Source organism: Elgaria multicarinata, chromosome 17 (genome assembly GCF_023053635.1).
Source record: "Elgaria multicarinata webbii isolate HBS135686 ecotype San Diego chromosome 17, rElgMul1.1.pri, whole genome shotgun sequence".
Lineage (NCBI taxonomy): Eukaryota > Metazoa > Chordata > Lepidosauria > Squamata > Anguidae > Elgaria > Elgaria multicarinata.
Genome location: NC_086187.1, coordinates 14,023,853 through 14,049,320, shown reverse-complemented (window position 1 = coordinate 14,049,320; position 25,468 = coordinate 14,023,853). Strand labels below are relative to the sequence as shown.

General features: G+C 43.7%; 1 protein-coding gene across 1 annotated transcript; it reads left to right on the top strand.

Moving 5' to 3' along the window:
- Positions 1-352: 352 nt before the first annotated feature.
- CCNF (cyclin F) lies at positions 353-25,272 on the top strand. Its single transcript, XM_063142959.1, has 17 exons — positions 353-399; positions 5,517-5,671; positions 6,462-6,568; positions 7,337-7,404; positions 8,531-8,724; positions 9,713-9,766; positions 11,422-11,526; positions 12,489-12,566; positions 13,238-13,389; positions 13,742-13,906; positions 15,633-15,756; positions 16,500-16,680; positions 17,044-17,131; positions 19,604-19,703; positions 20,552-20,676; positions 22,340-22,509; positions 24,303-25,272. Exons 1-17 carry the CDS (start codon positions 387-389, stop codon positions 24,755-24,757), a joined length of 2,334 nt encoding a protein of 777 aa, XP_062999029.1. The 5' UTR covers positions 353-386; the 3' UTR covers positions 24,758-25,272.
- Positions 25,273-25,468: the final 196 nt, after the last annotated feature.

The window sequence follows — 25,468 nt, the reverse complement described above, 5'->3', positions numbered from 1 at the left end:
CATCCAATCACAAGCCAGGCTGAGTTTGAAAAAGTGAGCGCGCGGTTGCTAAGCGTGATCCATTCTGAGCCAAGTTTTTTTGGGAGGGGGGAAGGAAAGAAAAAGGAGGCGTGGTTTGGGCTCAGCTTCGCCGCAGCCCGCGCTGCCAGAGGCGATTGGTTAGTCCTTCCTTAGTTGGGGGCGTGGCTTTCGATTAGAAAGGGAGGCGGGGCGTCAGCTCTCTATTCGCAGCATAGAAGTCGGAGGAGAAGCGGGGCGGGGCGGGGCTAATATGGGCACTGTCCACCGGCCGGCCGGCCCGGCGCTTACTACGAACTAGAGATTTGGCGCCGCCTCAGTCGCTTTGCGCTCCACGGAGACAAGACGCCGCGAACGGACCGACAGGGATGAAAGCGGGTGGTGAGTGCCTGTCACGGTGGCGTCAAGCCTGGGTGGCCTTCATAGCGTATTTGGGGAGGTTAGGGCCAAGGCTGTGGGTTACCTCATAGACCTGTGTGTGGGGGGGTATGAACTGGCCCTGCTTTTCGCCCCGTCAGGAAACTGAGGCAAGTACAGCATTGGCGCCCTCCAGATGGGTTGGGACTACAACTCCATCATCCCCAGCCGACCAGATTTGTTGGGGAGGGGTGATGGGAATTGTAGTTCGCGTATGAACTGGCCCTACTTTCCGCCCCGTCAGGAAACTGAGGTAAGTACAGCCTTCTCCAACCTTGGCGCCCTCCAGATGAGTTGGGACTACACCTCCATCATCCCCAGCCGACCAGATTTGCTGGGGAGGGGTGATGGGAATTGTAGTTCGCATATGAACTGGCCCTACTTTCCGCCCTGTCAGGAAACTGAGGTAAGTACAGCATTGGTGCCCTCCAGATGGGTTGGGACTACAACTCATCATCCCCAGCCGACCAGATTTGCTGGGGAGGGGTGATGGGAATTGCAGTTCGTGTATGAACTGGCCCTATTTTCCACCCCGTCAGGAAACTGAGGTAAGTACAGCCTTCTCCAGCCTTGGCGCCCTCCAAATGAGTTGGGACTACAACTCCATCATCCCCAGCCGACCAGATTTGCTGAGGAGGGGTGATGGGAATTGTAGTTCGCGTATGAACTGGCCCTACTTTCCGCCCTGTCAGGAAACTGAGCCTTCTCCAACCGTGGCGCCCTCCAAATGAGTTGGGACTACAACTCCATCATCCCCAGCCAACCAGATTTGCTGGGGAGGGGTGATGGGAGTTGTAGTTCGTGTGTCACATTCTGGGCTGCCTTGAGGCTTAGGCTGTAGGGCTGAAAACTGCCTGCCTGTGCATGCCCACTCAGAGTAGGTAAGACACATTCAGTTCAATGGGGCTGACTCCCAGGTGACTGGGTATAGGATTGCAGCCGCCCTCTGATCCTCCAGCTTTAATCTCTTAAATCTTGCCAATGCTTGGTGAAGGAAAACTCCATCCCATTCAGTCCTTGCTCACAAATTTTGTGTTTTACCTGGGATTGTGGATTTAAAGCTGTAATATTCAACATGCTTGCTTCGAGGTAAGCCGCTCTGAAATTGGTGGGGCTTACTTCCAAGTAAATATTGAACTGGCTGGATAAGTGTGTAACATTTATGTGTAGTGGCTATGCAAACACAACTGCCTTGAGTGCCATTTTTCTTGGTGGGTACAAAACCAATCAATCACGATGCACCTTTAATAAATATGCGTCCAATCAATCAGTACGCTTCCTTCCTGTTAAGTTGTCAGAAACCCTAGAAGCCTGATTATGAGACAGGTAAAGTATGAATGGGACAGGTCGCCAGAAGTGGAGGCTGCTACAGGGAGGCACTCATAGGTTAAAATCCAACATAAGTCCTACGTAGAACAGACCCATCGAAATGAATGGGTGTTAAGTTAGCCTTGACTAATTTAAGCCTGATTGAAATCAATGGGTTTCCTCTAAGTTGGAGTTAAGTTGGATTTTAAAACCCTTCACCTCCAAGAATGTAGATTTGCCCCCAAATTCCCTTAGCAAATAACTTGAAGTTTGGAATAGTATTGGTGAAGGTAACTGCTTGCAGAGTGTTTGAGTGTAATCGATTGGTGCCAGAAATTTAAACGGAACTTGCTCCACATTGCTTTTTAGGTTCCTTTCTGACCTTTTGCTTTACAGCTTTAGCAAGAGCTAAAAATGCAACAGCCAGGCTTTAAGGTGTGTGTGTGTGTGTGTGTGTGTTTTTAAATTTAAATCTCAAGGAGAGGGCGCCCCTGCAATTTGGGCGGGTGGATTTAAAAAGTAAGCAGAGCCTATAGTGGGGCAGGAACTGCCTACAGGGGGAGGGGATTGGCTTGAAGCTTTCAGAGGCATGAAAGACAATTGAGAGTATTTTTTATTTTGCATTTGGGATACCCTTGGCTCCCCCCCCCCCCAAACCTCCAAACATCAGATATCTTACCATTGTACTTTTATTACAAAAAGACAAAGGCTTAGGATTGAGATGAGAAGGTGTAGGTTAATTTAGCATCTGAAATGAGTAGTAGAGCAATGTCCTTGTTTCTTTAGCAATTTTATGGAAATATATTGCATTTGTTTGGATCATAATGAAGAATTCTCTTAGCATTTTCATTGCAGACTCAAAAAAAAAAGAGCAAATCATAATTTTTAACTGATATTTTATGCAGCTTGCAGGCTGAACTAACTGAAAACAGCCGGTTTAACTGCCCTTAAATAATTGGGGGTTTGCTTTCTGTGCAAAAGGAAATAAATTCCGTATAAAATTTAGGTATTTTGGTAACGTTACAACTTCTACTTCCCTAAATAGGTACCAGTGTTTGAATCTAACAGTTGAATTGTGCAATGTTCTTTTATGTTGGTCATGCACTTTGCCACAACTTGATTTTCTTGCATTTGACTATTTAAAAGTAATGAAAAGGCGGCTTCATGCCCTACAGTCAAAAGCCAGCTGAAGTTGAGCAGTTTTCATGTCCCATTGATTTCAGTCAGAAAGGTCAATGCTGCAATACTGTATGAACTTAACCTTGGAGTAAATTCCATTGACACAATGGGGCTTATTTCTGAGTAAACGTGCATAGGATTGCACTGTAGATATCTCGAATTGCTGTCCATGAGATCAGCACATTCCTAAGCATGTTTTCTCAGGAGTAAGTCCCACTGTGTTCCCAAAGTACATAAAAAGATTGCAGCCTTAAGACTGTGGTCCTGTACATACTTACTGGGGAGTAAGCTCCATTGAACTCTGTGGGACTTAATTCTGACTAGAGTTGTATAGGATTGTACTGGAAAAGTGCACTCCTGGGTTGGGTTGTGCTGCATGCATTTTCTGCACAGGAAGAACTGTGGAACCCACATAAAGACGGTTGCATGTGAATATTACATTCATGTATTCTATTGGGTGACCGTCTGCCAGGAAGTAACGGTCAATTGCAGCTTCTCACCACGTGCAAGCATAGATAGCTAAATGCATATATGTGGGAATAAGACTTTTTTCAGAGCTTCCCATGCAGGAAAGGACTAATGTGTGAAGTGCTCTTAACTGATAAGCTCCTGAAAACCAACCAATAATTTGGAACTGTGAAAAGTCTTTTAAAAAATTAATTTATTCTAGTTTGAACAAAATAGTTGGCATTCCATTTCCCTCTAGCTAGAGTTATACAATTTTAAATTATTCTTACAAGTATTGTGTGAAGGCAAACTTTTAACATCAATATTAATCGTTTTTAAATAGTGGTATTTGTTTATACACTTCAAAGTGGCATACAAAGACACCACAACTGTGGTATATACAAATTATTTCATCAACATAGTTGTGTGTTCTACAACGGTAGCGTGGGTTGAGTTTGTGATCAGAATGTCATGTATTTTGCTTCATGTAAAGAACTAAAATATGGGTCAAAACCTACTTTGAATTGCCAGGTGTCTTTTGCTTAGCACTTCCATTATCTTTAAAACCTAACCAGTAAATAAGCTAGTAGCCATGTTGGTGGATCCAGTGTGTGTCTATCATTTCATTTTTTTAAATGAGCTTAGTCAACAGCGCAGACATGTTGCATTGTAGGTATTGGTTGATTATCGGGATGCAAAGATGAACACTTCTAGGGATGAGGCGTAGTTGATTTCCTATTCATTCTGTTCCAGGACTGCCAATATATTAATGCTGCAATCCTATCCACACTTAATTGGGAATAAGTACAATTTAAGTCAGTGGGGTTTACTTCTATGTAAATAGGCATGGGGTTGTGGAGAAAGTTCTGCACTCATTGAGCCTTATCAAGCAAAGATGTGTGAAGTCTCTATTCCTTGGCATCTGTAGTAGATTGTTAGGTGCTGACCCCAAACATGGCTGAAAGTTTACTCCAGACTTCTACCTGGCGATATAAATTTTCCAGTAACTTGAAGAACAAGTTGTCTGAGAATTTTTCCATTGGATTAATATTCCCAGTTAACAAGAGGACAGGAGTGGTGGGAGATAAAGATGCCTAAAGTAAACAAGAAAGTCCAAGGCAGTCATCTGAACTCAAGCTAGGTCTTGGAGTTTCCTTTACATTTCTCAGTATCAAATGGATTCAAGCTAATATACAAGCCACTGCACGCTTTACCTTTTTTTCTCTCTTCCTTTTAAAAAAAAATCAGTGTTAAACACCTTAGAACATGGGCTAGAACACATCTACACTATGCAATTAAAATTGTATTAAGCCAATTTAAAGGTTAGGGCTCACTTAATTGCCAGCACAGTTGCAAAACCTTTCCTGTGTGTGTGTGTTCGTGGGAGAGGGAGAAAGCAAGTGAGTTCTGGCACTTAAAACTTCTTTCAGGCTTCAGCACGTAGATAAAAGATTCTAAGCAGTCAGCAGAGAACACTGGTGGATCTTGTTAAGTGGATTTCAGCTAATGATCTCAGGAAGCTGGTGAATGGGATAGAGAACAGAGGTGTTCTCTAGGAAATGCTGGGCAGCCAGGCAGAGCAGGGAGGCAAGAAGAGGAGGGGCCCATGGAGGTAGAAGAAGCATCATTCAGCAGACGGTAGGTGCGGGGATCCACAAGCATTGGCCTGATTTGCTAGCCAACCATTCCTTGTGGCTTTAGTTATTACTTTTATATACCGCCCCATAGCCAACGCTCTCTGCCCCCAAGCCCTGCCCTTGCATCCTTTGACACATGCGGAGAACTTAGAAGACATGCAGGCTCCTTTGGGTGGGGGTACGGGGCTGTTAAAAATATGGCAACTCTACTGTAGATTTATTCTTGCTAGAATTGTGGGGATGGAAGTGATCTACACTGCAATATACCACCTGAATTGTTTGGGTAATACTTTCTGGCCCTGGCCCTTACATGCCAGAATAAGAATGACTGAAATGTACCCTGATATTTCACCCTGGATCTGCTTTATAGCCACTGAGAAAAATGGTAATACATGGTGCTGCTGGAGAGACCATGTGATTCTGCTAAATCCAACTGCTTATATGCTGATTTGTGGCATGGTTTTACGTTCTAGTGCTCTGCTTTGATGAAATGTCTGTGCTTGTTTCTAGTGATCCACTGTAGATGCTCCAGGTGCTTCTTGGTCCCTTCAAAGCGAAAGCTGAGGAAGAGACCCCGAGTTCTCACGCTGCTGTGCCTTCCGGAAGATGTTCTCTTCCACGTTCTTAAGGGGCTGCCTGCTGAGGATCTCCTTTCCCTCCGAGCTGTAAGTTCTCTTTCTACTAGGGCTATGCACAGCCCCTCTGATTCCACTTGGGGTGCCTTGGAACTGACCTGCCCATTTCGGTTTCAGTTCCAAGTCCGAAGCAGGTCAGCTGTTGCAGTTTCCCAGGCATGAGGCCAATTGGGAGTCCATAGGACCGCTCTCCCCCTGAACTTCTGCCCCCCAACCGGGGGACCTTATCTGAAGTCTTTGCTTGCGACCTCCTCTAGGTGAGCCATCATCTGGCCTTTCGTAGATCTACTGCTGCAAACTACAGTGGCCAAGAATATCCTTTTCCAGCTGCCGTAGCTTGCAACAATAGATCTACGGCAGGCTGGAAGTTGCCATCTTCCTTAAAGATGACATCTCTCCTGGAGGATGGGTGGCTTGCTGGTGGGAACAGAGGCTTCAGGTAATTCCTGTGGGTGGGCGGGGGGCAGCAGCTGGTGATTGGGCCAAATCGGTCTGAAGCTCCTTTACCTTTTTGGGCCAAGCTTGATGATAATTTAAATGTATGAATCTGTTTAAGGTGGCCTTTTTAATCCATGTATTTGATATATCTCTAGTTTGGCCCTTCATGCTTATTGATGGTAGGAGGGTGCTGTTGCACTCATGTCCTGCTTGTGGGTTTCCTGTAGGCAGCTGCTTGGAAAGCTGGACTAGATGGACCATTGGCCTGATCCAACCTGCTTCTTCTGATGTTCTTATGGGAGTTGCAGTAATTGACTTTGAGCAGGCTGCCTCTTTTTTTGACATCTTCTTGGCTGTAATAATCTGTTGATCTCTCTTGCAGGTCCACTCTCATCTTAAGTACCTTGTAGATAACCATGCTAGTGTTTGGGCCTGTGCAAGCTTTCAAGAAGTATGGCCTTCTCTGAGCAACTTGAAAATATTTGAGAGGTAATTCATAGGAACTTGAGAAATCCCAAGGTTAAGGAGGATCAGAGGTACAAAGATCACACATGTGGATTATGATCAGGAGATGGTGACGGCCAACCCCTCCCTTCACTGTGCTATTTTAAGCAGTCAGGGTTAAAATACCAGCATATTTTAGCTTAAACCTCTTACTGCCAGTAGCTAAGTCTTAGGAGAGGCATTACAAGCTGGGAACCATCGTACAGTTGGGGAAAGGGGGCATGGCCCAGTGGGGGCCCCAAAGGGCCATGTTTGGTTCTGAACCCCTGTTGTAGAGCATTGGTGATGTCCTATGGGTTGGGTGTTGGTTCACACACATGGACCCTGTTCAGATGACACGCTAAGCCTCAGTGGTTAAGCATTTGAGCTAAACATTGGCCCTGTTCAGAAGACACCTTAAACCATGGTGGTTAACCACCGTGGTTTAAAGTGTCTTCTGAACAGGGCCATTATGGCTTAGTGTGTCTTATGAACCATTCCTAACCATGGTGGCTACATAACCATGGTTTAAACATGCTCACTAACCATTTGCTGCAAAGGTTAGCAGCCTAACCATGGCCCGGTGTGTTGTCTGAACAAGCCCTTGATGTGTTTGAGAGAAGGCTGTTCAGGGGCCAATGGGATAAGTGGAAAATATTGGAACACAAACTTTCTGAATTGGTTCTAAGCTATCTGTTTTTGGTAAAAATTCAGAATTTTCAACACCCTGTGGTTTTTGTATTTGTTTTCTAAATGAAAATCCTATTTCCTCAGGGCTGCAGAAAAGGGTAACTTCGAAGCTGCTGTGAAACTTGGCATAGCCTACCTCTACAATGAAGGCTGTAAGTACCGGAGTGCATGTTGACATGCAGGCATGTCAAATGTTTCGGAGGGTGGTGTCACTAAAGGATAAGGAGTTTGCAGTAGACTACACACAAGTATAGTCTTGCTTGCTCGTATGCTTTTTCTATTGTGGCAGCCCAGTGCCCGACACTGGGCTTTGTTTTGGTACCAAGTTAAAACGTTGCTAAATTTGCCTAAAGCTTGTTTTAATAGTTTTTATTGCTTTGAAGTTTATTGATTTTAGCTTGATTAATATGTTTTTAGCTGTATGTATTATTTACTGTTTTAAACTGTTGAATTGATTTTATCTGTCCGTAGCGCTGAGATCCCAATGATATAGGGCAGGATACATATCTTTCTAATAATAATTAATAATAAAGGCACTTCCTATCAAAGACACCCACCACATAATTATTTTGTTTAGAGCTCTAGCCTTTGTGCTCTAGCCCTGACCACTGTTGAACGTGGCCCCTGACAGATTATTCACCAGATCACTTCCTTGAAAGGCAAAGATTTGCCCATCCCTGAGCTAAATGGACCAGCGGCCTAACTTGATATTAAGCATATTCCTCTACCGAGTTTTGTACAGGGATGTTCTCTTGACACCCACGGTGAACTCTGAAAGATACTGAGTGGGCATTTCTTACTTTCTGTTATCAGAGCTGGTGTGGTGTAGTGATCACATTGTTGGCCTGGGACTCAGGAAACCCAGGTTCTAGTCCCCACATGGCTGTGAGGCTCACCGGATGGCTTTGGGCAAGTTCCATAGGAAGCTGCCTTATACTGAGTCAGACCATTGGTCCATCCAGCCCAGTATTGTTGACACCAACTGGCAGCTGCTCTCCAGAGTTTCAGACAAGATTCTTTTCTTCACCCTAAATAAATAAATAAGCCTCATTAAGAGCGCAGAGCGACCTATGCCATGGCCTTCCATTGAGGAGAGTGTATTTGATGTACCTCTTTGAACTTCTACTGCAGTGCCAAAACAACAGCTTTTGATCATGCATGAGCCTTCAGGTTTCTTGCGTCCCAAGTTTCATTCTGTATTCTTGAAGAAAATAACTCAACCAAACAACCCCACAATCGTTCTGTTTTTGTGGGGCGTTTTTTTTTTTACTTGTTCAGTATCGGTTGCTGATGAGGGCCGTGCAGAAGTGAACGGGTTGAAAGCCTCTCGTTTCTTCAGCCTGACGGAGCGCTTGAACACCTGCGCTGCGCCGTTTGTCTGGCTGTTCATTCGCCCGCCCTGGTCTCTGAGTGGAAGCTGTTGTAAAGCTGTCGTCTTCGAGAGCCTCAAAGCGGAGTGTCAGCAGCAAAAAGTAAGCTGGCTTGTTTTGCGGCATTTAGACGTTGACCTTGCTATTTCTGTTCTCTCTGTTATTAATGCAGACAAGCTTCCATTTAGCAGGGAAAGGGACATAATGACTCAGTATCCATGGTGGCGAAGGCTAGGTATCTTGTACTCAGGAAAGTTACCTTATACTTGGAGAAGTTGCAGGTGTTTAGTATCGGCCAGCTAGAGTGGCAACTTGCTGCTGTCTAGATTTTTGGAACTACAGCTCCTGTTGACCTCACCAAGCATGACTAATTGCCAGGAATTATGGGAGTTGTCATCTAAAACATCTGGAGAGCACCAGGTTGCCTGCTGCTCAGTAGAGCATCTTGAGAATGTCTGCTTCCTTAAGTGTCTTATGGGTACAAAGATGTCTCACAATATAATTTAGTCTGCATAAAATAGTGAAATCTCTTGATCCAGAGGGGGGCTGAGTTGGAATTTCAGGGGTGGGCATACATAGTTTATCTCCCACACCCAGTCAATTAGAAGCTGGAGAAAAACGGCTTTTGGCGTCCTGAACAGGCCCTGTTATCTGCTTCTTCTTCAAGTCACTCCTGGTCCTGCATTCAAGTCACTCCTGGTCCTGCATTCTCCGTTTCTCTCTCCTGTGCCAGCTGGCTGCATTTTTCCTCTTCCCCAGGGATGCTAGGTATGAGGCTACCAGAAATAGTGGTCTCATTTCTCTCTCCTTCCAATTAACTTTAAATTGCTCAGGCTCTGCAATCGAACTTGGGAGTCCCAGTTTTAGCCACAGCTTGAGTGGCCAGGCTCTGCCCATCAAACACCTCGACTTGAGTGTATGTCCAGGTTCATTTGCAAAAACGAGGAGTTGAAGCATCTCTGGGAGTTGAACCATCTCTGGAAGTTGAAGGGGAAACTTTTTTTATGTACAACAGCTTTCATCATGCCCAGAAATTGTTTCTCTTCATAACAAATACGTTTTCTCCCCCCTCACCCTGTTTTTTTTTTAGTCTCAGAGAGGATCAATTCTCTATTGCCTTGCTAAGGTTCTAAATCTCTTTGAGGTAAGGTTTCTTAATAGTATTGTTTTACCATGTGATTTTTTTATTTTTTAAAACAATCAGTGAAAGGTCCTGTGCCTCAAATGTCATGTCACTGTGGCAGTGGTTATCTGCTCTCTTGATCAGGTTAAACTACCTAAATGATAGTTATTGCAGGATCTGAAAAGCTAGACAGATCTGGTTTTGGCTTGCTATTCTGTTTCTAATGGTTGGCTTGATCATGGGAGAATGACACTGCGGAATGCAGTCTGAGCAAACGGAACAGGAAGTTTCTGGACTGGAAAAGAAAAAGGGGCAGAACTTTTTGAAAGTGTACACTGACCATTATCTTAATGTAGTTCAGAGAGTTAACGCTTCAAGCAGTGCAATGCCTGTTGAATGGCAATTGTAGGGTTTTGGCTTAGCCATTTTGGCCACATCAGCTCCATTGCCATTAGTGGCATAGTAACTTTTAAATATAATAAATAATTCTCCTTTACAAGACTTTGCATGTGCTAATACATAGCTCTGGTAGAGCTGTGGTGATTAGCTCTGGGGATACTTAGATCTGGTAGCGATTACTAAAACCAGTCCCACCTATATCATTTTTAAATTGTTTGACTTGTTAGGCTTCTTTTTATTGTAAACTGATATTTATTCGCTGTTTTGGTTTGAGAAGTGGGGTGGGCAGGGAAATTGGTGGTGGGAGTGCATGAAAGGGCCAAGCACCAGAAATGAATGTGCAGAATCCTGATACAGAAGCGCCTTACGTTTACACTTAATAAAACCAAATATGAAAGATTAAAACAAGCTACTCTTAGTCTGCTTCCAGGCTCAAGGTTTTAAATTCCTTGATTCCTCTTCCACTGATATGAGAAACATTATCTTGCCCAGTTTTCCAGTCTTGTGTTAGAAGAGGGATGGGCAGGAGGTAGATCACGTCGAAGTGATGGCATGGGATGCTGCAACCTTGATGAAGCTAAGCAGGTCTAGGCCTGGTCACTTTCTGGAAGGGTAACTACCAGGGAACCCCCGTGTACATTGATTCCTGCATTGAGCAGGGGGTTGGACTCTATGGCCTTGTAGGCCCCTTCCAACTGTATAATTCTATGATTTTCAATAGATAGGCAAGGATTTATGACTTCCAGTTGTTTTAACGGCAGCCACAAAATGACTCCCTTCCCCTCTACGAAATTATACTGCTGAAATTAAGGAAGTGTGGGATAACCAGGAGTGGATTCTTGTGTGAAAGGACTGTGAACTCTGATCAGTTCTGGTACTCCCAAGTATATTCCTGAGCTTAGACTTCTTTAACTGTAAAAGTAAATCTTTCGCATCAGGCTCTGATTGGTGAATCTCTGAAGTTCTGGTAAGAAATTGAGTAGTCCTCCAAGCCTGACTTCTGCCCATCATCCTGCATTAGAAGTATCCTTTTTAGCTCTCTGAGTGGGAAGCAGTAAGGCCTTCCTTCTGGAATTTGTTGCATGTAAGGAACCCTCTGGCCCAAATGAGTTACGCCGCAGCTTCCCCCTGAATTGTCAACTTCTAAATTGTCGGAGCTGCTAAAACTTGGGAGCAGCTTGCATCCGAGACTGTTAAAATGACCGGTTGGGTCTTGGTGGCTTACATAACTACGATACTGTATCCAAACACTTGTTTTTGTCCTTTTTTCCCCTTAGGATGAAGAGAAGAGAAAAGAAGCTTTTGAAATGTTTGAACACTCCTCGAGGCAGGGTTGCTTGCACAGTTCCTACCTCCTCTGGGAAAATAACAGAAAAGCTGCTGTGAGTGTCGTTTTGCGACTCTTGTATTGCACTAGTGGATGAAAGAGGCTGGAAGGGCCAGACAAAGCCTGGGGACTTATGGCTCCTAGTAAGAGATGAGACTTTTCTTGGGCAGTTGATATGGATGGGCATACGACTGGAAGGAAGAAACAGGAATCAGGCTAGGATGTTTGGTGTCTGAGGACGCTTTCCCCCTGGCAAGCAGACTTTTGGATGCAGCAGGTTCTCTTGGCATCTTACGATTATTTTAAAATAAAATTGTAATAATGCAAAGATGTAAAAACACGACCATGCAAATCCAGCACAATTATAATTGTGATTAAAAAAATGCAGTGCAAAGCCAACACAATAAAGTATGGTTTAAAACGAGGAGCTAATCTAATCAAGAAAAAAAGGGTGTTACAGCACTGATATGTAATAGAGATTGGATTTCCAAAGATTTAAAAGGCCTATGAGAACAAAAACAGTCTTAACTTGGTGACAGAAAGAAAACAATGCTATTGCCAGGCAGATTTCCCTGGGGAGGAGCATTCCATAAATAGGGGTGCCACCACTGAGAAGCCCCTGTCTGTAGTAGCCACCCTTGAAGTTTCAGCATGAGGGGACACTGGGAGGAGGGTCTGTGCCCTTAGGAGGACCTAAGGGCACAGGTAAGGTACATGTGGGAGGAGGCTTTCCAAAGTTTTATAGGTCAAACCTGGCACTTTGAATTGGGCTCGAAAATGAGCTAGGAACCTTGATAGAATACAGTTGTATATAACTTGCTCATCTTTCAAGCCAATGCTGTAGCAGTGCTGGGAGTAAGATTTTTCTTTGGTGTCCTAGTCTAATTCTGAGTTTTCAGTTGTCCTCAAATTTGCAAGTACAGGAATGACGCAAGGAAAAGTATTCTGTTAGTAATGTGAAACATGCAGTTGTCATTTGCTCAGCCTGCGTTGTATTATGATTGCCTCTCTTTGTAGATGTCTGACCCCGGTAGATATCTACAGAGCCTCAGGAAACTCAGGGACTATGCAGCCAAGGGCTCCTGGGAAGCCCAGGTAAGATGGTCACTCTTGTATCTGAGGTTTTTGCATTGAGCAGACTTTCCTTTACAGCTCCATCCAAGCAGGGTCTGTCCCATTCGCTTTCTAGTTAACACAGCCAAGTCCACACCTCTGTAAAACAGCTGATTCGTTAACAGCTATTAATGAAATGATTCAGAATTAATACTGATCTGTCCCTAATGTGGGAATCCCTTATTTCCTCCAGCACCATCTCTAGATTTGGAGAAGGGCCTGCCAATGGTGGGTTCCCACTGGTCAATGAGCTTCCCTCCTGGCAGTGGCTGAATCTGGAATGCCTTCTATTATTTTAATTTCCTACAATACCCTGGGACAACACTACATTGGGCGCTTTGGGGCATTGTGGGAAAACTTAAAATGGCGAGAGGCTTTCTAGCTGTTGCCTCCAGATAAGCCTATAGCTGGGAGCACAGCTAGGAGGGAGAACCAAAGCTGTTGCTGAGGCTGCTGGGGACTGGATACCTGTGCTGCAGTGCCAGGTCCTGATGTCAGCCCTGCTTTCCCCCACGTTTGGGGGACTCTATTACTTGTGTTCTTGGCGTCCCTGAAAAGATGTCCCTGTCTTTGGCAGAACGGCATGAGCCTTTTTGTTCCTTGCTTTCTGAAATTGAGCAATTCCCTCTTGGTTTGTTTTCTCTGTTATACAGATAGCTCTAGCCAAAACTGGTGGAAATGGAAACCAATTAGGGCTGGAAATGAAAGCCTCCAACGAGACGGTGTCTCAGCTCTTCCAGACCTCCGTTCCTCTCAGCAAACAGAGCATCTTCACTGTTCAGAAGGGAATGAATGAAACCATGAGGTAGCGATGGAGTCCAGCAGCTTAATTGGTCCTAAGGAGTGGATCTGCCAAAGCAGAAAAGGCCATCAGCTGTGTTAAATAGCTCTTGTCAGACACTTGGCTGTTGCAGTGCTCCATAGGATGACTTGCAGCCTGCCGGGTTACTGGTGGAAGGGTCCTTTTCTTTTTGGGAGTTTGAATCTCTCATTTTGGGGAAGGCAACAAAATACTTGCGCCAAAACACTGTGTGTGTGTTTGTGTATATAATATGTTATATATTAGGTCGTTTCTGATCAGAGTGTGGATATTAAAATCTGTCTAACAATAACATTGCACTGGCTTTATTTCTGTCTGGTTGTGTCTCTTGTTTTAGATACATTCTAATTGACTGGCTGGTAGAAGTGGCCACTATGAAGGATTTCTCAAGCCTCTGTCTCCATATGACAGTGGGGTGTGTCGACCGATACTTGAAAATAAGACCTGTGCCCCGGGCTCGTCTTCAGCTTTTGGGAATTGCATGCATGGTTATTTGTACACGGTAAGTACTGTAACTATTGGGAATGGAACAGATGGTTAGTTGGTGCTAGTTTAATGAGGGCTGCACCTCTGGGGAGAAGTCATTGTTTGCAAAGTTTTCGGGATATTGTGGCAGTATCCACTAACGATGTTTCCTGCTACCTTTTGTGGAAACTTTGGAGTCGTGAACTAAATTACAGTGTCTGTGCTGAGAATGGGTGGACTGTATCATAGAATCACAGAACAGTAGAGTTTGAAGGGGCCTATAAGGCCATTGAGTCCAACCCCCTGCTCAGTGCAGGAATCCACCTTAAAGCATACCTGAAAGATGGCTGTCCAGTTGCATCTTGAAGGCAGGTAATCCAAAAAGGAATTGTGGAATCCATTCTACCCAGTCTGCTGTGATTCTAGGAGCATTTGATTATTACTGGAACCAAAAGGAACTGCACTATATTAATACACATGCTTTGGGGTTAAAGGTCTTACTTATTGATTCATTCAAAGCATTTTTATTCCGGCCTTTAGCCAAAAAGGTGCACAGAACAGTTTACAGAGATAAGAAATAATACAGTCCCTCTACCTGCAGGCTTAGAATTCAAAAGTCATGACACAAAAGGAAAGACAACTGGGAAGGAGGAGGAACAAAGCAAATTCAAACTCTAAATTTTTAGTTGCAAAGGTCAACAGTTTGGGGCTGGGTCTAAACACAATGGAATGGCAGCTGCTTCCTCCGATGGCCTCAGCAGTGGTAATTGGTAGCATGACTCAGTGCGGGGTAGAGATTGGACTGGGGAGACCCGGGTTCTAGTCACAGCACAGCCAGGAAGCTCACTGCGAAGTACAAAGTGTTGGTTATTACCTTTAAAGCCCTACATGGTTTGGGTCCAGGCTACCTGCGGGATCGCCTTCTCCCGTACAATCCGCCCCACACACTCAGGTCCTCTGGGAAGAATCCACTTCAGCTAGCAAAAACTAGATTAACAACTGTTACCCAGAGGACCTTCTCTTCTGCTGCTCCCAGACTGTGGAATGGCCTGCCGGAGGAGATTCGTCAACTTGACAGTCTTTTAGAATTTAAAAAAGCAATAAAGACTGATCTATTCCGGCAGGCCTATCCAGTGAAATTTTAGAATGTTTTCAGGATGTTTTAATCATGTATGGTATGTTATAATTTGTTTTAATGTGTATTTTATATAATGTTTTTATACTGTTTGTTTTACACTTTGAATTGTTTTAGTTTTTGTGAACCGCCCAGGGAGCTTCAGCTATTGGGCGGTATAAAAATGCAATAATAATAATAATAATAATAATAATAATAATAATAATAATAATAATAGACTCTCAGCCTAACCTACTTCACAGGGTTGTTGTGAGGATAAAATAGAGGGGAGAGGAATCTTGTACTCTGCCTTGGGGTTCTTGGAGGAAAGGCGGCATATAAATATAACTAAATAACTAAAATAGCAGGAGGGAGGGGGCTGTCAACTGCTGGTGAATCAAGGCATGATAGAGGGTGCCTGGCTGCTGCTTCCTCTCCCTCTGATGGTCTTTACTTGACTGTTTCATTTTCCAGATGTTCTCTTTAACCCTAGAAATCAGACCGACAGGTCAGCACTTCTATGATCTCAGCTGATTGTTCTGAATTATTATTGTTGTTGTTGTTTATTTCTGGTGTGGATTGAATAAGCAGAACGTACTGTTCTTGTTCTGTCTTTGGGCCTTGATGCTAATCAATTTGTTTGTCACAGTTTTATCTGCAAAGAGATTCTGACGATACGGGAAGCTGTTTGGTTAACAGACAACACGTACAAATATGAAGATCTTGTCAGGATGATGGGGGAGATCATCTCTGCCCTTGAAGGGAAGATATGGGTAAGCCTGGAAAGGTGTTGAGAGCCTCTCATCTAGCTCTTGCTATCAGAATCCGGATGCTGCCTAGATAGATCTTGGCAGAGCAATTTGATCCAGCAAAGCAATTTGTATGTTAACTTGCCACTCCATAAGCTATCCTTATGGATTAGCTGTGTTCTAGGAAGCAGGTCATTTATCTTATATTTCCGTTTTTCTGTTAGCTTCCTCTTGCCTTCCGTGCTCATGGTATATAGAATAAGAACATAAGAGCCCTGCTGGATCAGACCAAGGGTCCATCTAGTCCAGCATTCTGTTCACACAGTGCCTGTGAGAAACCCACAAGCAGGACATGATGCTACAGCAACTGGTGTACATAGGCATACCCACTCTGATACTGGAGGTAGCACATACCCATCAGACCTAGTAGCCATTGATAGCCTTCTCCTTCAGGAATTCGTTTAATTCCTAAAGCCATCCAAGTTGGTGGCCATCATGAAGATAAATAGCTAGAGTACCTGTGCCTGTTGAAAGGAGGCCGTTATCCTTTGGTGGGTTTCCGGGTTTTGTGCCGTTTCCCCCCATTCTAGAAAGCTGAAAAGTTCTCAAACGAAGGACCTTGGCTAGCTCCTTTAGAGTTCTGGCTGAAACCCAGAGCAGGTTCACTGCCCCATAAACATTGGAGCCACCAGCTTCCACTGCTTAAATGCTGTGTGGGTTATGAGCATATTTGACTTGACACTCTCCGTATTCTTTTGCTTTTCAAGATTCCGACTATTGTGGACTACAAAGAGGTGCTGCTGAACTTAGTCCCGTTGGAAAGAAGAACTGTGTCCCTGTACAGCTTCATCTGTGAACTCTCCCTCTTAAACACAGGCCTTTGCATGTACTCTCCGGCCCGTTTGGCTGCAGCGGCTTTACTGCTAGCAAAAGTATTGCACAAGCAAGGTGAGGAGCACTTTTTCTGTTGAATTATTTGGGCCCCTGTGCTTCTCAGACGGCTCTTATTTTCGGGTTGAGCTGAACCATGTTGCGAGCCGACTGCAAGGAGGACCGCGAGAGCTCTTCAATCAGTTGTCAGTATATTGGGTTGGATCTAGATTTGGTCATATTTAGAGCAGATCCGTTGAAATTGATGGGGCTTAAGTTAGTTGTTAAGTTCCACTGATTTCAATGAGTTTACTCCGTCTATGGCTGAATCTAGATCCAGCCTATTTGAAGGTATCAATGGCCATGACGACTGACTTGGGTTAACCTCTGCTGTCCAGAGACTGGTGAGCAGCATTAGTGATTTGTTTTGTTTTTCTCCAGCTCGTCCTTGGACTGGCCAATTATTTGAAAGCACGGGATTTTCCCTTGAAGAGCTGACGCCCTGTGCGCTGAGTCTCCACAAGAAATGGTAAAAACATTTGGCAGGGTGTGTGTGAGCAAGCAGTAATGAACTGGTCTGTCCAGCAGTTGCAAAATAGCCATGGGTGCACTCAGAGCAGACTTTGTGCTTCCTATATGTAACCTCTGAGAGTAATGGGCCCCGTCTGGTTTTCCCTCTTTTGGCCCCAGGACAACCCCAGTTCAGCTCCTTCCTCCCGTCCTGATTTCCTGGAAAGAAGCTGCTAGTTGTAGTAGACAGTACAATGCTGCTCCCATCATCCCCAGCTACCAGGGGATGAGCTAGAAGACCAAATAGTCTAACATGATACAGGGTGGTTTTCTATGTTCTGCTTATTATGTTTGCATTATGTCTTTCATCCTCTCTCCAAGCTGTCAGCAAAGGGCTTCTTAGCAGGGCTCCTGAATCCATCTCTCTCTTGAATGAACACACCCACACCCACACCCCAGAGGTTTTGTCAGAATAGCAGTTGGATTTAGCTCAGAGACTGAACTCTGCCCAAATCTCTGCTGTTCACATTTGAGGGGGTGGGAGGGAGAATTGTCTTGCTTTTGACTTGGGCCTAGGGTTGCATGGTGTATGCACACAGTTCTCTCCCCACCACCCTCCAGCTTGGCTGAACCTTTTCCTGCCATGGAGGGAAGAGCTTCACCTGCTTAATATAATAGGCTGCTGTTAAAGGCGAAGAAGCAGCCCCCTTTGACTCCATACAACAGCCCTACATGACTCCGTTTACTCTCCCCTGGCTGGCTCTTCACTCTTGACCACTTCAAAATATGGTGGTAGCTCCATTTGAACCTTGTATTGCATTAATTTTCTTAAACCCATTTTGTGTATTCACTTTGGTTTAAGACACGACCTTTATTACTAATTGATGTAAATTAGCTGATAATCATGGATATGTAGGGTAATGTGTTTGATCCAGGGTGGATAAAAATCAATTATTATTTTTTAAAAAATTAAAAATTGGATTTTTTTAAAATTTAAATTGGATTTTTTGATTTAAATCAGATTTTTTTTATAAAATGCTTTTTGAGGAAAAATCTATCTGAAGATAGTTTTGTATTTAAGATACATTATAGTCCAAAGGTTATTCATCATGAAATAAGGATTAGTTTTTAATTATGTAGCATGAGGCTGTATATTCATGCAATGTTTAAATTTTTTGGTAAATGAATTCCCTTAATCCATTCACAATGTCATGCTCTTCCAGAGGTTTCTCTAAGATTACTGGGCAATTTTCTATCTAGAAGATAATATCACAGATGCTTGGTTTTACAGTTCTCAAAACTGTGAATTTGTGTCTGCAGAGATCACAATCCCATTGTTCCTTTGCAAATCTATGTACACAGAATCAACCCCTTAAAGTGCTAAGTTTTGAAAAATTCAATGAACAGAGTGCACTTTTTTGGGGGGGAGTCACATGATTAAATCGAGTCTTTTTGAGTAGTGATTTAAATCAAATTGATTTAAATAAAATCCACCCTGGTTTGATCCCCCAAATCCTGTTCTGGAAGGTTGTACCTTGGGCTCCCATGCCCCCTCTCCCACTCTCCAATAAGATATTTCCTCATTAGCACAAACCATCGTTGCTGTTAACATCTGACTCAGCAAGTTATGGTTCATGCTTAGCCTGCAAACTATTTCTTAAAGTTGTCTCACAGTCCTGGTGTGGAGGGCAAACGCAAGCCATAGATTGTTGGTTCCGATGCAAAAGAAACTCTAGCTTGTAATAAAGGGGAAGAAACTAATTGTCTCAGAATGCACGATTGTAAGGCCTCCAAAGGATGGTTTGGAAAATGCAGATTGATCCATAATGATAAGATGTCAAAGATGTCAGACTGTAACAGATGCTTCTTGTCTAAGGAAATCTGTAGTTACCCTCGTAGGGTCTTCTGGTAATTCTTTGCTGCTGATGTGAATGTTAAAAAGGGAAGCTGTGATCTTAGGGACATGATCAAACTGCCACATTATTTATTTATTTTATTTATTTATTAAACTTATATACCGCTCCCATAGCCAGGGCTCTCTGGGCGGTTTACAGAAATTCTAAAAATTGAGGTAAAAACAAGTATACAAAATTTAAAACTCTAAAACACAGAACATACACACATAAAGCATTAAAAACCGATTAAAAACTAAACATGTGGGTAATTAGGATGTGCTGCCATATGCCTGGGCAAAGAGGAAAGTCTTAACCTGGCGCCGGAAAGATAGCAGCGTTGGCATTAGAACATTAGGCATTAGAAGGCAGGCAGAGTTACAGATACTTTCTGTTCCTCTTCAATGCACACCTCCAAATAAAATAAGAATAGTGATCGGTCTGAGAATGAGTCTGTTGATATTAAAACTGGAATTTGAAATCCAGTTATTAAAATTGGAATTTGAAACCCAATTACCAATTGGTCCTATATATTTCTTGGCGGTTCTGCAAAAGTTATCTGGTTAACATCTGAAAAGTTGCTCTTCTCTCTCTCCTAGCTTCCATGAGGATGTGCCAAAAGATTATAGGCAGGTGTCCCTTACTGCTGTAAAACAACGATTTGAAGATGAGCGCTATGAAGAAATTGGCAAGGAAGAGGTACGTCGGGCTTTTTGCCTGGGGAGTGAGAAGCGGATAGTGCAGTCATATGTGTGTTGTTTAGTCAAAAGTAGTCCTCACTGAGTTTAGTGGGATTTACACTCCCAGGTAAGTGTGTGTAGGATTGCAGCCTAAATGTAACACTGGTAGACAAGTTTTATTGGTGGCTGATATTTGGTCGAATAATTAAAATTTAGTCAATGGAATTGATATGCATATTTCTAGAATTTCTATTGAGTAGATACTGAAAGGAATGTGAGAACTGAACTTAATTAAAAATCTACCATTAACTGATGGAAGGCAAGGCTACTTTTTACTATTTCTGTTTTACGGTACCAGACCAGAAGCTATTTACAACCCCATTGGCCCATGTTGATTTTAATCAACTAAAGCAGGGGGAGGCAACTTGTGGCCCTTCAGATGTTTTGGCCTACAACACCCTCACAAATGGCTGTGTTGGGTGGGGCTCATAGGAGTTGTAGGCTGAAGCATCTGGAGAGCCACAAGTTGCCCACTCCTGAATGAAAACTTTAGCTGATCTGATTTAAGGCTGCAATCATATGCACACGTATTATTTATATCCCGCCTTTCAGGATACAAATCCTTCCAAGGTGGCTTACAAGTAACGTCAAAATACACCTTTTAGAAATACAATAAAAAACATCAACAGAATAAGTCATCAGAATATTGCCTACAGGGCTGGTGAGGTAAACATGTATAAGATTACCCTAGTTACTAGTACCTTTGAGGGAGAGCCTTAAAGAATTGGGGGGCAAAGAATGGCAGACTGCTTTTGCAGCAGACGGTGTGTGTGAAGCAATACTATCTCACTGGGCTCTCTGTTTTAGGTGATGAGTTACAGCCAGCTCTGCTCGCTGCTAGGTGTGAAACAGGAGAATCCGGAGCCTGACTCTTTGTACATGAACACAGTGGAAACTTTCCTCACTTCTCCATCAGGAAAAAGAACTAAAAGGCAAGTTCAGTTCTTCTGTTCTAATCAAGCACGGTGAAATCTCCATTGCATACTTCCCACGTCTTCTGGCAGGTTTCAGTGAGCCTGCTCGCCGTGGTGAGTGTGGCACCACCCACTGGTGAGCGGGACAAATGCTCAACCTTCCTCCCAGCTCCAGAGTTGGGAAGGAAGGTTGGGGATTGTTCGACACCTTTGTGGCCCAGGTGAAGACCTTTGGCTACCCAGGCAAAGGAAAGCCTGGGTGGAGAAGAGGATTGGACTCAGCTGCCTAAAGGCAGGTTGGATGCCTTTAGTGTGCACCCTTGCCCCAAGGGGCTTCGCCAACAAGGCCAGCCAAAATTGTAAAGCTCTATCCTCTGGCATATGCCTCCTTGTAGTAATGGAGTTATAAGATCCTTTTCTACCATTCTTTCAGGAGACAGGTGCGTCTTTGTATTGCTTGTTCAACTTGTCAAAAGCTGCCTTATAGGGAACCAGGAGCTTGGTCTGTCTAGCTCAGTATTGCCTGCCCCAGGAGTGGGTAGCTTGTGGCCCTCTAGAGATTTTGGGCTACAACTCAGATCATCTATTGCCATTGGCTAGGGCCGATGGAAGTTTAGGCCATACAGCTGGTAGCCAGCAAAAGGAAAGGAAACCCCAAGTAACACGTGAGGAAACGCCACAAGTTGCTCACTCCTGGTCTATGCTGATTGGCAGCAGCTAGCTCTCTGGTGTCTCAGCCCTGGCTCTTTACCAGCCCTACTGGTAGATGGCCAGTGTTGAACTGGGGGAAATCCTATATGCAAAGCTCTACCACTGAGCTATAGAACCCTCTTGCTACCCATCTGTACTGGGCAGCATAGTAAACACATGGATTGCAATTCAGGCCTCCTTAGGAAAAGATGACCAGTTGGCCTTTCTTTGTGGCCTCTCCAATAAATGTACAGTGGACAATACTCGGAGTGGGAGAAGGATGGAAATGGAAGTGAGATGGTTTGTTTCAAAATAGAGAAGCAACCCTGCTATCGTTTTCAAATAAAGCAGCAGCAGCCCTGAACCATATTCCATTTTGAAGAGATTTCCACATCCCTCTGAATTGAGTTTCATATTGTATCTTCTGGGGAATAATAAAGTCGTTTGGGGGGAGTACTCCTTCTTAAGACATTCTGGATGATTTCTATCACGTAAAAAGTCTTTGGAAGAGAGATTCAGGCAACCGGAGGGTTATTTTCAGCTGCCTTCCATGAGAAAATGTCAAGTGCTTCTGATGAAGTAACAAAACAGACTAATCCAGAGACCTTGTCATCTGAGATCTGGTCCACAATTGGGATTCATTGTATATGTACAGTATATACGTACAAGAGATTTTTGGCTACAGCATGTGTTCTTTATCGTAATTTATTCCACTGTTACATTTTCATAGGAGTAATACACCTCTCATTTGCTATGGGTCCCATTGATATTGCTTTATGATTCTTGGCTTTTGGGCAGTGGCGGGGGGCTTTCCTTTGTATCTGTCATTTTGTTTCCAATTAAGCCAGGCTCAGCTACGTTAACTGAAAAGAAGTGGAATGGGTTTAGGATTGCATTTCAAGCCCTGACTATGGAAAGGCAGATCTGGCTTCTCTTCCCCTCCTTCGACTCTTTTGAGAATCTGTTATTAATGGTTGTGTTCTGGCCACAGGAGAAGAGAAGACAGCATCCAGGAAGACAGGGGCAGCTTCGTCACTACACCCACAGCTGAACTGTCCAACCAGGAGGAAAGTCTTCTGGATAACTTCCTGGACTGGAGCTTGGATTCCTGCTCTGGTTATGAAGGAGATCAAGAAAGTGAAGGCGAGAAAGAAGGAGATGGTAAGCTACCCCACCCTGGCCTTTTTCCTTTGCTGCTGTAGCCATCGGTGATGCTGGGGTGTGTCTGTGGGCTGAACTTGTGCCACACAGTCAAACGTTAGAGCTGGAATACTTGGAGTTGATTGAATGCTTTCCCTCAAAAGCAACAAAATCTCCTAGAGGTAGTGTGATGAGGTGACAAGGGTTTAGCTTCGCTTTCTCCCTAACATGCTAGTTTTCTGCATGCAAGGAGGGTTTAGTGGGGTTTTGTTTAGGTTGGGGAACATTCAGACATGTGACCCTTCACCTGTAGCCTACACTGGTGCAGTCTAAGGCAGGGAGAGGGAACGTGTAACCCTCTATATCAGTGGTTCCCAATTAGCTAAGTACTGCAGACCCCTTGTTTTTCAAATGCCAAGCCCTCTACTTCTGAAAAAATTGTTCTCTCCATGGTAGTTACCTGTGCGAAGCAATTTTTTGGAGAAAATAAAGGGTAGACCCTAATAAGCAAAGGATTTTAGGTATACTAAAAAACAGACCATAAAATTTGTGGTGTTTGTGATATTACCATGCAAAAATGACAATGATTTAGTCAGGAATATAAAGACGAATTTAATTTTACTAACGTCTAGTTTACAATTGAACAAATTATGACATGTCTAGCAGCTACTAAACCTAAATGTGATGGGAGAAATCATGCCTCTTTTTGTCCCGAACAATCCCTTCCACATCTGGTTCAATATTTCCTACTTTTAATCTCAAATCTGGATCAACATCGAGCCAATTTCTATGCTTGTTCTTCATATAACAACAAAATGTCAAAAATGTTTGTTCACAAAGATATGTGGAACAAAAGGGAACAAGATGTTTTAAAGCTTTTTCACCTAGCTTCTTATATTCAGGAAAAACTTTCACCCAGAATTGGTCCAGTCTATATTCTTTGAAAAATGATTTATTTATCTATTTATTTATTACATTTTTATACCGCCCAATAGCCGTAGCTCTCTGGGCGGTTCACAAAAATTAAAACCATAATAAAACAACCAACAGGTTAAAAGCACAAATACAAAATACAGTATAAAAGCACAACCAGGATAAAACCACGCAGCAAAATTGATATAAGATTAAAATACAGAGTTAAAACAGTAAAATTTAAATTTAAGTTAAAATTAAGTGTTAAAATACTGAGTGAATAAAAAGGTCTTCAGCTGGCGACGAAAGGAGTACAGTGTAGGCGCCAGGTGGACCTCTCTGGGGAGCTCATTCCAATGATTTCAATGAACCATCACAAGTCATGTCAACGAGTGCATCTTGCTTGTTGTACATCACCACATTCAAAAGGATTCCTTATCCATGACTTTTCAGGATTAGGTGCAGGAAAGTAATCTCTGAAGCTAGTCACTAAATCACGCAGGTGCTCAGTGATGTTATATTTTACTTCTGGTAGGAATTCGTCCTCAGTGGACTCCAGAAATGAATGGTGAATATGTGAATGGTGCCACGGACCCCCTGGGTGGGTTATGCGGACCCTCTGGGGTCCACGGACCACCAATTGGGAACCACTGCTCTAGGTGACGTTAGAATGCAACTTCCGTTATCCCTCAGCAATTGTCTATGCTGGTTAGGGCTTTTTCGAAATCACAAATTCTTTCCATCACTCATGTAGAGAAATGTGTGAAATTTGTAAAAGATTATTCTTGGAAACAAACTGAAATGAAACCCTTACTCATCCCTATTTAAAACATGCTACAAATGTTAGTCTTGGTTTCAGTAGGCTTCATTCAACCACCTAATTGTATGGTTTTTCTACATAGTTACAGTTCCTTCTGGAGTTCTGGATGTAACTGTGGTGTGTATGGACCCTGAAGAGCACAACAGCTGCTGCTGCGAAGAGTCCAGCGATGAGGAGAGCATCAACGAAAAGGGGTCTATGTATAACTTAAAGAATGATGACCAGCCGGGGGGTGAGCGGATGTGGTTTGCATGCCACGCCCTGCAAAAATCTCCCAATGATGCCAGCTCTGGGTATTCCTCTGTCAACAGTGCCAGCCCTACTTCCACTATCAATTGCAACTTCGGCGCACCTGCCAAAGCTACCTCAGTGCAGCCTCCGGGCCCTGCCAAGAACAAAGGCCTATCACTGCTTCTTGACTCAGAATATTCTCCATGCTCTGCCTCTGTTAGATCTGGCAGAAGGCAAGCAAAACGGAAAAATGTGGCGGAGTCTAATGAAGAGGAGCGGATGAACTTGGGCTTCTTAAGTCTCTGATGGCCCAGTGCTGTTTACTTTAGTGCCCAGTGTCTCTGAAGCAGGGGGAGGTTTATTGTGCCTCTCTCTGGTGGGGGCGCTGTACAAGGTTGTAGGCTACATTCCATGTTGGGGCTCATGACTTGTGCAACTCGGGTCTCCCGTAATGTTTACTTGAGACCTTTCCCAAGGTTTCTGTCTTCTTCCCTACATTTCATCTCGTGGTGGTGTGCTTTGTGGCCAAACTCAGGCTTAAGGCACTAGCCGACATAATTGTGGTTTTACTTGTCCTCCACAACGTGGCTGTGTAAACTTGCTGTCGGGGGTAAGTGGCAGTGAACAAATAACACTATTGCCACGTCTTCCTCCTATTCTGTATTCTGTTGTGCCAAATGACATGGTCAAGCAATCTTGAACAGGGCTTCAGATTTAGCTCTACCCTAATCCCTTCCACCTCTGCTAGATTTGATCACCATCTTACAAAGGACTGAGCTAATACCTCCCCCACCCCAATTTTATGGGATCTTTGCCTCCTGTGAAGAATAGCAGGGATTGGGGGTGGGATGCAAAAGGCGTATCAAAAACTTACTAGTGGAGGAAAAAAACCAACCCTTGGCCACTTCGCCAAATGTAAGTAACACTCCCCTGAATGGTTTCCCCTTATCTTTGGGGCATTTCTCCCCCACTCCCAATGTCCTAAATAAAACTAGGCCAAATATTTCAGTTCAGCCT